Below are 17,327 nucleotides of genomic sequence, written 5' to 3'. Positions count from 1 at the left end.
GCTTAAAACCTGATAGAAACAAAATCAGAAAATTGCAACAGATTAAGCAGCATCTGTGGAGAGAACAACTGAGGTCAAAGTGAAAGATGAACTGCTTTTCCTCAAACTATCTTTGAGCTTCACTGTAATAGTGTAAGAAATGAAAGAGTGAGAGCCCAGAGCAGGAATGGGCCAGAAGTTAAAGTGACTCACATTTTCTGTAGATTGAGTGGTGGTGTTCAGAAATTTGCTTTTGGGTTCTTCAGTGGAAATGAATTATTTATATAATTTACTATAGAGAGATGATACCTTCTGCGGTACTTACTTGTGTAGCTGGATACTTCTCTGGAATCAGACTGGACACTTGCTACAAGTGTGATAACAGTGAATGTGTTATTGGTTCCAGCGATCAGATTGCTCACAGTGGCATTTTCAAATTTTACAGTTTCATTTTGAATGGTATTGGTAGGTTCTGAACTATCTTCTGTCACTACCAGATAGCGATAGTCATCTTTATATCCTATTGGTTGCTTCCAATTCAGTGTTATGGAGTTGGTGCCAACATCGTCAACTTGTAGGCTTTTCACTACGTTTGGTTCTGTTGGGGGACATAAGTTAATTTTGTTGATTATCTTTGAAAACCAATTACTTTTGACAAATATATTTTATGAACTGAGAATAGCTCATACTTGATGGCTGATGTAAAACAGATGGTGGTAAGTCTTCATCGTACTTCTGTTTCCAAACCCATTTTCATGGGCACTAGACTCCCCAGCATTGATGACATCTTCAAAAGGCTGTGCTTCAAATGGCAGCATCCATCATTAAGGACATTAACCTTTGCAAATGACCTTTTTTCATTACCACCATCAGTAAGGAGTTGCAGGAGCCTGAAGTCACACCCTAAAGTTTCCAGAAACAGCTTCGACCCTTTCAGCATCAGATTTCTGAATGGTCCAAGAATCCACGAACACAACCTCCCTATTCCTCTTTTGTACTATTCATTGATTTTATTTTTATTGGAATTTATAGTATTTTTTATGTCTTCAACTGTATTGCTGTGTAAAACAACAAGTTTTACAACACATGTCAGAGACAATAACCCTGATTCTGATTCTGAACTATGATCACAAAAGCTATCATTTAAAGGCATACCTGTACTGCACAACTAATGCTCTTCTTAGCTACTTTCTGTACCACGGCCGTAGTAATGTTCCTGAAAGACAGAGACTATACTAGAAAACATAGAAAGCCAACAGCACAATACAGGCCCTTCACCTCACAAAGGTGTGCCGAACATGTCCCTACCTTAGAAATTAACAAGGCTTACCCTTCGCCCTCTGTTTTTCTAAGCTCGATATACCTATCCAGGAGTCTCTTAAAAGACTCTATTGTATCCTCCTAAACAACTGTCGCCGGCGGAACATTCCACGCACTCACCACCCTCTGTGTAAAAAACTTACTCCTGTCATCTCCTCTGTACCTACTTCCAAGCACCTTAAAACTGTGCACTCTCATGCTAGCCATTTCAGAACTGGGAAAAAGGTTCTGACCATTCATACAATCAATATCTCTCATCATCTATCAGGTCACCTTTCATCCTCCGTTGCTCCAAGGAGAAGAGGCCGAGTCCTCTCAACATATTCTCGTAAGGCATGCTCCCCAATCCAGGCAACATCCTTGTAAATCTCTTCTGCACCCTGTCTATTGTTCCCAGCCTTCTGATAGGGAGGCGACCAGAACTGAGCACAGCTCTCCAAGTGGGGTCTGACCATGGTCCTATAGAGCTGCAGCATTACCTCTCAGCTCCTAAACTCAATCCCATGATTGATGAAGGCCAATGCACCCTATGCTTTCTTAACCACAGAGTCAACCTGTGTAGCAGCTTTGAGTGTCCTGTGGACTTGGATCCCAAGATCCCTCTGATCCTTCACACTGCCAAGAGTCTTACCATTAATACTATATTCTGCCGTCATATTTGATCTACCAAAATGAACCACCTCACATTTATCTGCGTTGAACTCCATCTACCACTTCTCAGACCAGTTTTCATCTTATCGATATCCCGCTGTAACCTCTGACAGCCCTCCACACTATCCACAACACCCCAATCTATGTGTCACCAGCAAATTTACTAACCCATCCCTCCACATCTTCATCCAGGTCACTTAGAAAAATCACGAAGAGTAAGGGTCTCAGAACAGTCCCCTGAAGTACACCACTGGTCACCAGCCTCCATGCATAATATGACCCGTCTACAACCCCTCTTTGTCTTCTGTGGGCAAGCCAATTCTGAATCCACAAAGCAATGTCCCCTTGTATCCCATGTCTCCTTACTTTCTCAATAAGCCTTGCATGGGGTACCTTATCAAATGTCTTGCTGAAATCCATATACACTACATCTACTGCTCTATCTTCACATACTTGTAGAATGCTTTGGGGTTTTCTGTACTTCTGTCCACCAAGGCCTTCTCATGGCCCCTTCTGGCTCTCCTGATTTTGTTCTTAAACTCCTTTCTGCTAGCCTTATAATCTTCAAGATTCTATCATTATCTAGTTTTTTGAACCTTTCCTAAACTTTTCTTTTCTTCTTGACTAGATTTACAACAGCCTTTGTACACCATGCTTCCTGTACCATACTGTCCGTTCCGTCACATTGGAATGTACCTATGCAGAATTCAACGCAAATATCCCCTGAACATTTGCCACATTCCTGCCATACATTTCCCTGAGAACATCTGTTCCCAATTTATGGTTCCAAGTTCCTGCCTGATAGCCTCATATTTCCCCTTACTCCAATTCAACACTTTCCTGATGTCTGTTCCTATCCCTCTCCAATGCTATGGTAAAGGAGAGAGAATTGTGATCACTATCTCCAAAATGCTATCCCACTGAGTGATCTGACACCTGACCAGATTCATTTCCCAATACTAGATCAAGTACAGCTTCTCCTCGTCAGCTTATCTACATATTGCATCAAGAAACCTTCCTGAACAAACCTAACAAAGTCCACGCTATCTAAACCCCTTGCTCTAGGGAGATGCCAATCAACACTTGGGAAATTAAAATCTCCCACCATGACAACCCTGTTATGATTACACCTTTCCAGAATCTGTCTCCCTCTCTGCTCCACGATGTCTCTGTTACTATTAGGTGGTCTATAAAAAATCACCTCGTATAGTTATTGACCTCTTCATGTTCCTAACTTCCACTCACAGAGACCCCGTAGAGAATCCGTCCATGACTTCTCCTTTTCTGCAGCTGTGACACTATCTCTGATCAGCAGTGCCACAACCTCCACGTCTTTTGCCTCCCTCCCTGTCCTTTCTGAAACATCTAAAGCCTGGAACTCTAAGTAACCATTCCTGCCCCTGAGCATCCAAGTCTCTGTAATGGCCACAACATCATAGCTTCAAGTACTGATCCATGCTTTAAACTCATCTGCTTTGTTCATAATACTCCTTGCATTAAAACAGGCACATCTCAAACCATCGGTCTGAGCGCGTCCCTTCTTTATCACCTGCCTATCCTCCCTCTTGCACTGCCTCTAATCTTTCTCTATTTGTGAGCCAACTGCCCTTTCCTCCGTCCCTTCAGTTAGGATTATATCCCCCAGCAATTCCAGTTTAAACTCTCTCCAATAGCTGTAGCAAACCTCCCCACCAGGATATTGTTTCCCCTGGGATTCAAGTGCAACCCGTCCTTTTTGTACAGGTCACACCTGCCCCAAAAGAGGTCCCAATGACCAGAAATCTGAATCTCTGCCCCCTGCTCCAATCCCTCAGCCACGCATTTATCCTCCACCTCATTCTATTCCTATACTCACTGTCACATGACACAGGCAGTAAACCTGAGATTACTACCTTTGAGGTCCTGCTTCTCAACTTCCTTCCTAACCCCTTGTAGTTTGTTTTCAGTACATCCTCCTTTTTCCTATCTATGTCATTGGCACCAATATGTACCATGACCTCTGGCTGTTCACCTTCCCACTTCAGGATTTCGTGGATGTGATCAGAAACATCCCAAACCTTGGCACCTGGGAGGCAAACTACAGTCTGCGTATCTTTCCTGTGTCCACAGAATTGCCTATCTGACCTCCTAACTATAGAGTCCCCTATCACTGCTGACATCCTCTTCCTTTCCCTACCCTTCTGAGCCACAGGGCCAGACTCTGTGCTAGAGGCATGGCCATTGTTGCTTCCCCCAGGTAGGCCGTCCTCCCCCCCCCCAAACAGTACTCAAACAGTAGTACTTATTGTTGAGGGGGACAGCCACAGGGGTAGTCCCTAGCATCTGACTCTTGCCCTTCCCTCTCCTGACTGTTACCCACTTACCTGTTTCCCGAGGCCCTGGTGTGACTACTTGCTTATAGTTGTTCTCTATCACCTCCTCACTCTCCCTGACCAAACGAAGGTCATCGAGCTGCATCTCCAGTTCCCCAATGCAGTCCTTAAGGAGCTGCAGCTCAATGCACCTGGCACAGATGTGGCCATTTGGGAGACTGGGAGTCACCCGGACTTCCCACATCTGACACCAAGCACAGAACACTGGCCACACCCACATACTTCCAGTCTGTATTCTACACAGGTAACCTAACTTGCCTCGTCCCGTTATCCTTTGACCCTGTTGAGCCAAAGCCCCCCTACTCTGTCTCCCCCTGCTCTGTCGCCCGCCTCTCCGGTGTCTGATCTATAAAGCTGTCTCCTTTAAACTCTTCTTGCTGTTCTAAACAGCTGATGTCCATGCGTTTGTGCAGTCGTGCCTCGAACAAACTGCTGAAGAAATAGCCGTCTCCTTTTAAACTCTTCTTGCTGTTCTAACTGGCTGACATACACCTGTATGTGCAGTCGTGCCTTGATCTATGTGCCTTGGTTCACAAGCAGTTTTGTGAAAGTACAGGTTAACCATATCGCTAATTGTAAATTCAAAAGGTGATGGAACTTCCCCATGTGCCCCCACCAACCCCAGGCAATCTGTAAAAGTAATACTGGAAAAGGTTACTAGGAACATCTCTTCTACGAGAACTCTGTTGATCAGTGCCAGAAATATATCATGATTTAATAAGGTGGGCCAGGGTGAGCTTTCACAATTTAAGACATATTACATTTTTTACCTTCGCTTCCATTTACATGGAAGCATCTACATCCAGCTTCGATTGCTGGAATTGATCACTAGTTTGGCTGGTAAGTATAAGCATCAGTGGAGAGAGCATGTCCGAGATCTGGTGAATTGCATCCATCCCAATTTAGTACCACTTCATTTTTATCAACCTTCAATTGAGTGGCATGCATCTACAGGCAAGAGGCACGCTTTGTGCTGAGTTAAACTTATGTAGATCAAGCTTACTGTAAGAACACCAAGGGAGTTTCCTTTTTCTCCCTAGATGTTCTGATGTCTTCACTTGCAGACCCCAGTTAGTTTGATTTGGCAACAACATCTCCTCCATAATCTTCATCAAAACAAGTACACTTCAAGACTGTGTGCTGAACCTCCTACTCTACTTCTTTATGAGTGTGAGACTAAGCAGAACTCCAGTGCCATATTTACATTTGCCAATCTAATCACTGTCATAGGCTGAATCAAAAGTGGAAACAAATCAGCTTATAGGAGGGGGATTGAAAATCTGGAGAGTGCTGGCACAGCAATAACCTCTCACTCAATATCAGCAAGGCCAAGGAGATGATTGTTTTTTATTTCAGGAAGAAACCAGAGGTCTATGAGTCAATCCTCAATGGAGATCAGAGGTGGAGAGGGTCAGAGTCTTTATATTTCTTGGAGTTATCAAGCTTTCCTGGGTTTAACCATTATGAACAAAGTACTGCAGCACGTTTATTTTCTTGATGTTTGTGAAGATTCAACGTCATACAAAACTTTCACAAACTTCTACAAGTGTGTGTTGGAGAGTATTTTGTGAGGTTGCATCATAGCCTGGTATGGAAACACCAAAGCTATTGGAAGGAGAATCCTCCAGAAGTAGTAGATATGGCCCAGTCCATCATGGGAAAGATCTCTCCAGTATTGAGCACATCTATACATAGCACTGTCACAGGAAAGCAGTAACTATCATCATGGACCCACAGCATCCAGGCCATGCTCTCATCTCATTGCTGCCACTAGGAAGGTGCAGGAGCTTCAGGATCTCAACCACCAGTTCAAGAGCATTTATTAGCCTCAACCATCAGGCTCTTGAACCAAAGGGGATAGTTTCACTCCACTTCATCAGTGAAATGTCCGAATAAACTATACACTCAATATCAAGGACACTTCTGTTCATGTTCTCAATATGTATTGCTTCTATATTTCTATTTTTATGACTATTTTTTCCTCTTTATTTTTGTACTTGCAATTTGTAATTTTTGTCTCATTGGTTGTTGTCCACCTTGTTGGGAGAGGTCTTTCATTGATATTATTGTTTTTCTTGTACTTACTGTAATTGCCCACAAGAAATTGAATCTCAGGTTTGTAATGGTGACATATATGTGCTTTGTAATAAATTTACTTTGTTTTGTAAATTTTTGGTTTTTGAAAATAGCAAGGAAAAGGCCTTGATATGAAACTTCATGTCACATTCAATCTTCTGAAGCTCTTGATCAGGAGACGATGAAAAACATCCTGGTGGCCCATTGTGCATAATCCAGTGAAGCATCAACTCCAGGAAGAAAGCAGGTTAATAGAGGAGCGTGGGGGAAATGTCATAATTCGGAGCTGTCAGCAGAAGAGGGAAGAGAGGCTTTTAGTCTCAGAGTTGAATTCAGTTAGTCATACTAACTATCAGTGGAATGCGCCCCCAAGTAAGGGAACATGTAGGAGGGTGCTTGGATTGGCACCGAAAAATGCCTTGGGCAGTATCAGGCCTCTCATACTGATTCCATGAAATGTCAAGAAAGTGGAGAGAGCATGTCAACATTCCTTTGGACCTTTTACGAACCTTCTCTTGCAAACAATGGCAAAACTGGAGAAACAGGTCTTAGGAAAAAGTCTACTATCTACCTTCGTTTAGGTATAAGCCATGTGCTAAGTGCTCAGTTAACTTTGACCCAGCAGTAAGCAGGTTTCCAGAACAGTAACTTGCTGCTCTTTCAATATGAGTGGTACTAACAAGGAACAGGAAACCATACTTTACCTTCTGAATGTCATTGCTGTGTTATTCAAGACAGGGATTGATTTTTTTTATAGGTATTAAGAAAATCAAAGTTCCAAGTAAATTTATTGTCACAATACACATGTGTCACAGATTATCCTGAGATTAATTTTCCTGCAGGCATTCACAGTAAGTGCAAAGAAACTCAGTAGAATCAATGAAAGACTGCACCCAACAAGATGGACAAACACTAATGTGCAAAAGACAACAAACAGTGCAAATACACAAAGAGAAAACAAACAAGAATAATAAATAACTAAACAATAAGTATTGAGAACATGAGATGAGGAGCACTTGAAAGTGAGCCAATAGGTTGTGAAAACGATTCAGTGATGGGGCAAGAGAAGGTGAGTGAGTGAAACCCTCTGCTGCTTTCTTACAACAGATCTCTATGTAGATGTGCTCAAAGGTGGAGATATGGCTTTACCAGAAATGTACTGGGCTGTATCCAATACTTTTTGTGGGCTTTTCTGTTCTAGGGCATTGCTGTTTCCATATCAGAATCAGAATCAGAATCAGAATCAGGTTTATTATCACTGGTATGTGACGTGAAATTTGTTAACTTAGCAGCAGCAGTTCAATGGAATACATAATCTATCAGACAGAGAGAAATAAATAAGTAAAATAAAACATAATAAATAAAAAAGTAAATCAATTATGTGTGTTGAATAGATTTTTTAAAAAATGTGCAAGATCAGAAATACTGTTTAAAAAAAGTGAGGTAGTGTCCAAAGCTTCAATGTCCATTTAGGAATCGGATGGCAGAGGGGAAGAAGCTGTTCTTGAATCACTGAGTGTGTGCCTGCAGGCTTCTGTATCTCTGACCTGATGGTAACATTGAACAGATTATCGGCACCCAATTGCCCACCATTGAGAACATCTATCATAAACGCTGCCTGGGCAGGGCGAAAAGCATTAGCAGGAATGCATCTCACCCTAACCATGGACTTTTTACTCTCCTCCTATCCGCTAGGCACTACAGGAGCCTCCGCTCCCTGCACCAGCAGGCACAGGAAGAGCTTCTTCCCTGCGGCTGTGACACTGTTGAACCTCTCATCACAGCGCTAAGCAGTATGGTATCCATATTGTACTGTCTCAGTACTTTTATATTTGTGTGCTGTAGCACTTTTTTTATTTGCAGTTATTTTTTAAATAACACTATTCTTTGCATTTCTGGTCAGATGCTAAATGCATTTCACTGGCTTTGCATCTATACTCGGCACAATGACAATAAAGTTGAATGTAATGTAATCTAATCTAATCCAAAAGGGCCTACCCTGGGTTCTGGAGGTCGTTAATAATGGATGCTGCCTTTCTGAGACACCAGTCCCTAAAGATGTCCTGGGTAGTTTGTAGGCTAGTGCCCAAGATGGAGCTGACTAGATTTACAACCTTCTGCAGCTTCTTTCAGTCCTGTGCAGTAGCCCCTCCATACCAGACAGTGATGCAGTCTATCAGAATGCTCTCCACGGTACAACTATAGAAGTTTTTGAGTGTATTTGTTGACATGCCAAATCTTTTCAAACTCCTAATAAAGTATAGCCGCTGTCTTACCCTTACCCTGTCATACATCAATATGTTGGGACCAGGTTAGATCCTCAGAGACCTTGACGCCCGGGAACTTGAAGCTGCTCACTCTCTCCACTTCTGATCCCTCTATGAGGATTATATATGTGTTCCTTTGTCTTACTGTCACAGTGGGGTGCTGGGAACGGACCCAAATGCGAGACACAGACACTGAAGTACAAGGAACAGGACTTTACTAGAGTAGGGACGTGACAGGATTCAGACCAGGAGCAGGGACAAGGACGCAGACTTGGGCTAGGAAATGTGGGACTAGGACTAGAAAACATGGACTAGGAGACAAGGCTTTGACTCCGAGCACAAAACTGGACTAGGACCCAGAACCTGGGTCTTGCCTCGGGCTTGGACCCTGGAACCAGACAAGGACATGACATGGCTTCAGGACAGGATGTAGCTGGGGTCCAGAGGCCTGAGCTTGGAGGCAGGTTGGGTCTTTGCTCTTGAGGCTTGAGGCTGGGGTCTTGGGTCTTGAGCTTGGCTACAGGCTGAGGTGTTGGTCCTTGAGCTTGGCTGCAGGCTTGGGTCTTGGGTCTTGAGCTTGGCTGCAGGCTGAGGTCTTGGGTCTTGGGTCTTGAGCTTAGCTGCAGGCTGGGGTCTTGGGTCTTGAGCTTGGCTGCATGCTGGGGTCTTGGTATGGAGGCTTGTGTTCTTGGAGCTTGGCGTGGGATCTTCGAGGCTTGGGTTCTTGGAGCTTGGCTTGGGTTCTTGGAACTTGGCTGCGGGATTGTCGAGGTTTGGGTTCTTGGAGCTTGGCTGCTGGATTGTCGAGGCTTGGGGTCTTGGAGCTTGGCTGCGGGATCGTCGAGGCTTGGGTTCTTGGAATGAGGAGGCTGATAACACGGAGGCTGGAGCTCAGAGACAGACTAGGAACTGTACATCAACATAGAGCCGGGACTTATCCATCGAAAAGCCGAGACTCATCTTTAACCTGACACTAACACGAGACTGGACAGTACATAGACATAGAGCTGGGACTTATCCTAAAACAAGCTAGGACTCAACTTTATCTCCACACCAAGGTGGGACAGGTCCACCTGTTGAGTAACGGCAGAACGGCCAGTCTTACCCAACAGAGGCAAAGATAAGACAAGACAGATCCCCCCCACAGGGCAACGGCAAAACGGCCTCACTTACCCCACGGAGTTGAGGACAAGAAGAGACAAACATCGAAGAACAACAGACAGTTCCTTCTCTGCATCCAGGTTGCTCTGAGTCGCAGTTTGGCCAGCAACCTCAGCTGGCTACGGAAACAACTGGATTCCTACCTAGTTCGGAGTGGCTGGCAGCCAGTCAGCTGGCCCTGGAAACAATCAAATCCATACCGCAAAGACGGCTCTACCGACAGCATGGCTCCATGAAGTGATGGTTCTCTAATGCGACCTAAGGGTGGCAAGTGGCCGCTCTAGCATTCCGGCAGGTTGCTCCCAGGGAATCTTGACAAGACAAACCAGCACCTCACACTCAACCCCAAAACTACTTATATTCTTAACCCCAAGACTACTTATATTCTTAGCCCCAAGATAGGAATCAGGTGCCTATGATTAACTCAAACAAGGGTCAGCTGGAAGACCCAGAATCCTGAGTCCATGAACCGGACCGTGAACCAGAATGCGGACTTCACGGACCGGATCATGACACTTACCCTTCCCAAAGTCCACAATCTTTCGTCTTACTGAGGCTGAGTGCCAGGTTGTTGCTGCGGCACCATTCCACTAGTTAGCATATCTCACTCCTGTACGCCCTCTTGTCACAACCTGAGATTCTACCAACACTGGTTGTATCATCAGCAAATTTGTAGATGGTATTTGTACTATGCCTTGCCACACAGCCATGTGTATACAGAGAGTAGAGCAGTGGGCTAAGCACACATCCCCGAGGTCCACTAGTGTTGATCGTCAGCGATGAGGATATGTTATCACCAATCCGCACAGAATATGGTATTCCAGTTAGGAAGACAAGGATCCAATTGCAGAGGGAGGTGCAGAGGCCCAGGCTCTGCAACTTCTCTATCAGGCCATCGTGCCACCACTAAATATACTATTAACTGCACATCTATTGAAGCTTGGCCAGGTTTTAGATGGCACGCCAAATCAACGTAAGTTCATAAGAAAGTAGACATTGCTGTGCCATCTTTGTAATAGCACTTCTGTACAGGGCACAGGACAGATCCCCTGAAATGATAACACTGCGGTGTCTAAAGATTTTGACCTTCTCCATATCTGACCCTTCCATGAGGACTGGCTGACAGACTTCCGGTTTGTTCCTCCTGTAGTGAATAATCAGCTCTTTGGTCTTGCTGTCATGAAGGGAGAGGTTGTGTTGTGGTACCAATCATCCAGATTTTCAATCTCTCTCCTATATGACAATTCATCACCATCTTGGATTGGCCAACGACAATGTTATTGTCAGTGATCTCAGGATTGCTACCCGTACCACGTGCTTGTGAGGCCAGAACTAGGAAGATTATACGGTTCAGTACATGGCTGAGGAGTTGGTGTAGGAGGGAGGGCATAAGAATTTAGGATCATTGGGCTCTCTTTCAGGGAAGGTGGAACCTGTACACAAGGGATGGTTTGCACCAGAATTGGAGAGGAAGTTTCGTTCATGCTGCATGTGGATGGGAATCATAGTGCCAGAACAGTTAGCGGAAGCAGATGTTGGTAAGACCTCAGACAAAGTTAGGAATCAAAGGTTTGAGCACGGTGTGGCTATTGTACTGAGTTGCGTATATTTCAATGCAAGAAATATCGTAGGAAAGGCAGAAGATAGTGCTGAAGATGAGGTAGCTGGTTTACAAACAGAGGCAATTTCTTGTGAGGAGAGACTGTTGAAAGGGCAAAATTGCAGTCAATAGGATAAGTTGCAATGTAAGAAGTGGGCAAAATCAAAAAGGATTATTGCAGGACTGAAGGTGAAATATTTGAATGAGTGCAGTATATGGAATAAGGTAGGTGAATTTGTAGCACAGTTATAGATTGGCATGTATGATGTTGTATGCATAGTGAATCAAGATGATAGCTGAGAGCTTAATGGCCAAGGATACACATTGTATTCCAGTGGCACCCCTTATTTTACAGTTTCATTGATGTGTCTCTTTCAGTGTTTAATACTAGATCCGTGATTCAAGCAAAAGAGACTTGATCAGACATGATCCGTAACTCATCAGACAAACATTGGTAACAGAGACAATGAACAGAACAGCGGTTTCTGGACACTTTACACTAAAATGTTAAAATATTTTCGTCAATCCACTCCACAGGACCTTATACAGCAATATCTGGAATGAGAGAATTGTGGTGGACTGAATATGAAAGCAGAAGAATAAAATCAAGGTGTTTATTTCTAAATTGCTCTTTGGAATTGAGAATGGATCTTTCACTTACGGGTGAACTGAGATATTGATACAACGTCACTCAATATATTTCCCCGAACAACAGTGGCCACAGAAATGGTGTAGTTGGTTCCAGAAGTAAGGTTCAAAATTACTGTTGAAGTTGTATTTACTGTTTCTGACATTTTTGCAGAACCACTATCGTAAGTGACATTGAAGGAATAACTTCCATCTTCCAGATCTGAAGGTGCACCCCAGTTTAATGAGATGCAACTAATGCTGAAGGTGGTCACAGTGATAGCTCCAGGAGCAGTGGGAACTGTGTGGGATTAAAAAATAGAGCAAATTATTCTCTCCTACACAGAATTTTGCTTTGATTTATTAATTATGCCTTTGAAAAACTTAATCATAAATTTTTATGTTAAATATGTTTTGTGAATCTGGGTTGCGACCAATGAGAAGAAAAGACAATTAAATTTGCAAGAAATAATGAAAGCTTAAAAAAAGAGGGGGGAATTGAAACTAAGTTATTCAGATGGGGGCCAAGAGAAAATGGTTTTGCGGACGTTCTTGCTTAAAAGATCTGAAAATTTAAGGGGACTTTTCTCAGGTTTCCTGCCCAATTAGGCAATGATGCAAACTCCATGGAAGGATTGGTGCAAACTGACTCAGATATCAGAGAATGAGTTGGGTTTTATTAAAGGTATAATCTCCTGCTGGCTTACAAAAGATGCTGTAAATGACTTTAACTCTTGGGACTGACTCACCCTATCTCTTTTAATCTCTTCACAGATGCTGCCTGACCTGCCCAGTATTTCCTGCATTTATTTAACTTTAATTTAAAGTTAACTGCAAGTGTCAACGTTTGACATGCAAGTAAAAAATATCAGATAATTACAAGAAATCTTCATCTGGAGAATGTGGCATTGCTGAAATGACCATTCTTAGCTGACCATGAAAAGGTGATGGTCAGTTAACTCTTGTACTTGTTTTAATTCACTTCTGTGGATTTTTAAGTAATTCAGAGGGGAATAACATAACATAAACAAATGTGGTTGGGTTACTGGATGTATAATCCAGGTGTATGGACTGATGATTTGGCAAACAGAATTCAGTTCCGAAAGTGTTTTTTTAAATGAAAATATGATGATTATATATATTTTGGAATAAAATAAAACCAGCATCAGTATTGATGATCACGCAGCATCCTGATTTAACACTAAACCAGAATAATGCCCCATTAGGAAAGAGTTCTGCATTGGTACACAATTTGGACAATGTGCAGTTCTGGATCTGCAGCAATGTGCTTGACTTAAATGTACAGCAGGTCACTTGGTTGATACAAACTAGCATGATAAGCAAGAAAGAGAAACAGACAGACCATGCAGATTGATAATAGCATTAAATTCATGTATGATAAAAACAAATTAAGTCCAGTCCAACTTGACTTGCTAATTTGTCTTCACTAACATTAGCAAAATTAGAAGAGATACCAAATCCACAAAGGAACTCAGTCATTCTCAGAAGATAACACTGCAGGCTCTCAGTTCTCAGCTACTCTATGTAGCAGCCAAATGGCAGGAACATTTCATTATTGGAGGTGACACATCTTCCAGAGAGTGTAACCTTGTGCATCCTTAGCACTGACAGAGGACCCAAGAAATCTCATGGCATCTGGTGAAATGCAAGCAATGAAACGTCCTGCTGACTACGTTAAGATCTCTCCATCAGCCAATGTACTACTTGTCAAGTTAAATATCAAGGTAGAAAAATGCTTGTGTGAAGGTTATAGAAACAGAGAACAACATCTAGAGGGGAATGAAAAGAAATCAGTTATAATTGAGATATAGAACACAATTCCCTGGCATTACAACTGGGATATTGGGAACATGTAGTTTGTTTTGATGAATGTAGTGGCAGATTTGACAGAAAGATTCTGATGGACTGCTCTTATTTCTTAGATTTTCAATTCTTTATGTCTGGTTTTTGAATTGTATTCCAGTGGCAACCCTTATTTTACAGCTTCAGTCTTGTGTCTCTTTCAGTATTTAATACAGTACTAGTACCCTGATTCAAGCAAAAGAGACTTGATCAGACTAGATCCATAACTCATCAGACAAACATTGGTAACAGAGACAATGAACAGAATAGTGAGAATGACAAAGGAATTCTCAAATTGATGTTATATGAGTGAAGGGCTGAACTTAGTAAGTTATTTATAGAATAAACTGTAGCATTGTTAACTTTTATTTACTTTGAAACTGTTTTACACACCTATGCCAAAGCTTTAACATTCTAAGTATATAGTTAAGCATTTTAAGAATCAAGTTGGAAACATGAAAACATAGACATTTCTTACTACACTTACGTGTCATGTGATTGATCTCCTCAATGCGACTCGACAGGTTTCTGGGTCCTAGGGTGGTCACGGAAATTGTGTATTCTGTAGCAGAATTAAGGTGTGAAATTGTGATGAAGCTTGACTGTTCGACAATAGACCTTGTAGAAGAACTGTCACTGTAGGTTATGTTGAAGGAGTAACTTCCATCATCCATATCAGCAGGTGCTCCCCAGTTTAATGAGATGAAATTGGTACTGAAGTTCAACACCTGGATAGTACCAGGTGGGCTTGGAACTGAATGAGGAAAGAAAGTGTACAGTTGTTGTGATTAGCACCAATATACAGAGATTTCTTTTGAGCTTTTGAAATTCTTGGTTATTATTTCTCGATTGGACACACTTTGCGATATGAAACACCACTTGAGGATCAGAGTAGAGGAAAATATACTGTATAATTTCAGCAGGAGTCAGCTGCTAAAAATTTCCCAAATGTTTTGAAGTATTTTTCAAAATTATTTTCCTTAAAAGTGCGGCACAACTTAAGGCGACTGAGATGAAAGGCTGGTATCAGGATAAAAAATCAGGCAGATGGAAACATGGAAATATTGTGAGAGTGGACATGACAGAAATGTTAATTGCAGTCAATTGTCAATACTCTAACCTTTGATGCAGATTAACATCGACTCTTTGTGTATATTTGTTTTATTTGTTGAGATTCAAATAAAACAAGGCTTGGCAGTTTCAACCTAAAGCCATCTTTAGACAATACAGTAAATAATGAGTACTGTAATTAACTTAAAACCAACTGAATCAATACGTTCAATTGCACTACAAGATACCGTACCTACATAAATTAAAAAGATGATATTCCTTATTAAAATACTCAGTAAGATATCTCACTGATAACCAGCTTTTAGTAAATTTAATGTAGAAAATTTAAACTTTCTGACATTACATTAATAATTAAACCTCAAAAGTACTTCATTGAGTGTCAAGTGATATGGGATATCACAGGATAGTAAAAAAAATTTCAACATTTTAGACTTGTTCTTCTTGGGCAACATCCCCATCCCCAATAATTAAATGTTGAACCTGGGTCAAACAATCAATGTTAGTGAAACGCTGGAGAACCAATTCCTCAATCATGGTGATTTCACATACCAAACTTGGCAATTGATGCTTAAGAATGTGTTCCACATTCATCATTTCTAATTCAAAAGACAAATTCAATTAAAAGTGTTCTTCGCAGTTGGAACATACCTGTTATACCCTGTACATTGGCAGAGGTAACATTGAAAGGTCCACTGCTTGTAATCACTGTGACGTTGTACACTCGACCAGGTCGAAGTTCGGTGAAAATTACAGATGTGGAATTTGTACTGTTGACTTTTTGTACTGACGTGTTTTTTACATCTTGAAGAGTGATAAAGAACACCTCCACCTTTCCAGGTGGTGGAATCCAGGACACAAACAATCTATCCACTGTCCCATTGCTGCTAACACTGATGTTTGCTTCTGGTGTCTGTACAGGTTCTGTGAGATGAAAGAAATGATGTGATTTTCCAGGAGGATTCAGACACAGAACTTAATGTGGTGTAAGGTAAGTAATGTTCATCACAGAATAGGAACATAGAAACATCTCAGCAGATGAGAATGTTATCCAAGTATTGAATCGTGTTTGAACTGATGAGGAGGAATTACAAGTATTGTATAGTTAATAAAGCTGAAAACCTGGTAGAAACAAAATCAAGAAATTGCAACAGATTAAGCAGCATCTGTGGAGAGAACAACTAAGGTCAAAGTGAAAGATGAACTGCTTTTCCTCAAACTATCTTTGAGCTTCACTGTAATAGTGTAAGAAACAAAAGAGTAAGAGCCCAGAGCAGGAATGGGCCAGAAATTAAAATGACATGCATTTTCTGTAGATTGAGTGGTGGTGTTCAGAAATTTGCTTTTGGGTTCTTCAGTGGAAATTTATATTTATACAATTTACTATAGAGAGATGATACCTTTTGCAGTACTTACTTGTGTAGCTGGATACTTCTCTGGAATCAGACCGGACATTGGCTACAAGTGTGATAACAGTGAAGGTGTAGTTAGTTCCAGCAATCAGATTGCTCACAGTGGCATTTTCAAATTTTACAGATTCATTTTGAATGGTAATTGTAGGTTCTGAACTATCTTCTGTCACTACCCAATAGCGATAGTCATCTTTATATCCTATTGGTTGCTTCCAATTCAGTGTTATGGAGTTGGTGCCAACATCGTCAACTTGTAGGCTTTTCACTACATTTGGTTCTGTTGGGGGAATAAGTTAGTTTTGTTGATTATTTTTGAAAACCAATTACTTTTGATAAATATATTTTATGAACTGAGAATAGCTCAGATTTGATGGCTAATGTAAAACAGATGGTGGTAAGTTTTCATTGTACTTCTGCTTCCAAACCCATTTTCATGGGCACTAGACTCCCCAGCCCTTAGGAAATCTTCAAAAGGCTGTGCCTCAAATGGCGGCACCCATCATTAAGGACATTATGTCATGGCCCGGTCTATGAAGTCCGTATTCCGGTTCATGGTCTGGTCCATTGACCCTTGCTCCTTGTTTTCCTGTCTACCCTGTTTCTGTTCTTGTTGAGCTCTAACTGAGGCAGCTGATACTTGTTGGGGTTGGCTGCATAAATACCTTCAGAGACCAGGCGCACCGCTGGATTGTTCTTTTTCTTACTCCTTGTATCCCTTCCCCTGCCTTCTGTTTCCTCGCCTGAAGCCCTGCCTTGTCTTGCCGGTAACTCGCGCCTCGCCTGAAGTTCTGTCTTGCCTTGCATTGCCTGAAGCCTTGCCTTGTCTTGCTGTCTTGTCCTGGAGCCACCCCGTACCTAGCTCCCTTCCTGTCCCTTGCCTCCGCTGGGTAAGTCAGGCTGTCTTGCCATTACTCTGCAGTTGGTTCTGTCC

General features: G+C 42.0%; 1 protein-coding gene across 1 annotated transcript in view; it reads right to left on the bottom strand.

Annotated features, from left to right (window-relative positions):
• Window positions 1-17,327, bottom strand: part of ptprja (protein tyrosine phosphatase receptor type Ja) — a 261,500-nt gene that overhangs the window by 100,789 nt on the left and 143,384 nt on the right. The window contains exons 9-13 of the mRNA XM_072272290.1: window positions 16,401-16,673; window positions 15,636-15,908; window positions 14,404-14,670; window positions 12,088-12,354; window positions 305-577 (exon numbers count right to left, since the gene is read on the bottom strand). Coding sequence (XP_072128391.1) covers window positions 305-577; window positions 12,088-12,354; window positions 14,404-14,670; window positions 15,636-15,908; window positions 16,401-16,673 — 1,353 coding nt within the window. The remainder of the gene's footprint in view (window positions 1-304; window positions 578-12,087; window positions 12,355-14,403; window positions 14,671-15,635; window positions 15,909-16,400; window positions 16,674-17,327) is intronic.

The sequence above is a fragment of the Mobula birostris genome, chromosome 11 (assembly GCF_030028105.1).
Source record: "Mobula birostris isolate sMobBir1 chromosome 11, sMobBir1.hap1, whole genome shotgun sequence".
NCBI lineage: Eukaryota > Metazoa > Chordata > Chondrichthyes > Myliobatiformes > Myliobatidae > Mobula > Mobula birostris.
The sequence above is the reverse complement of the archived record's forward strand: the minus strand, read 5'-3'. Positions and strand labels throughout refer to the sequence as shown.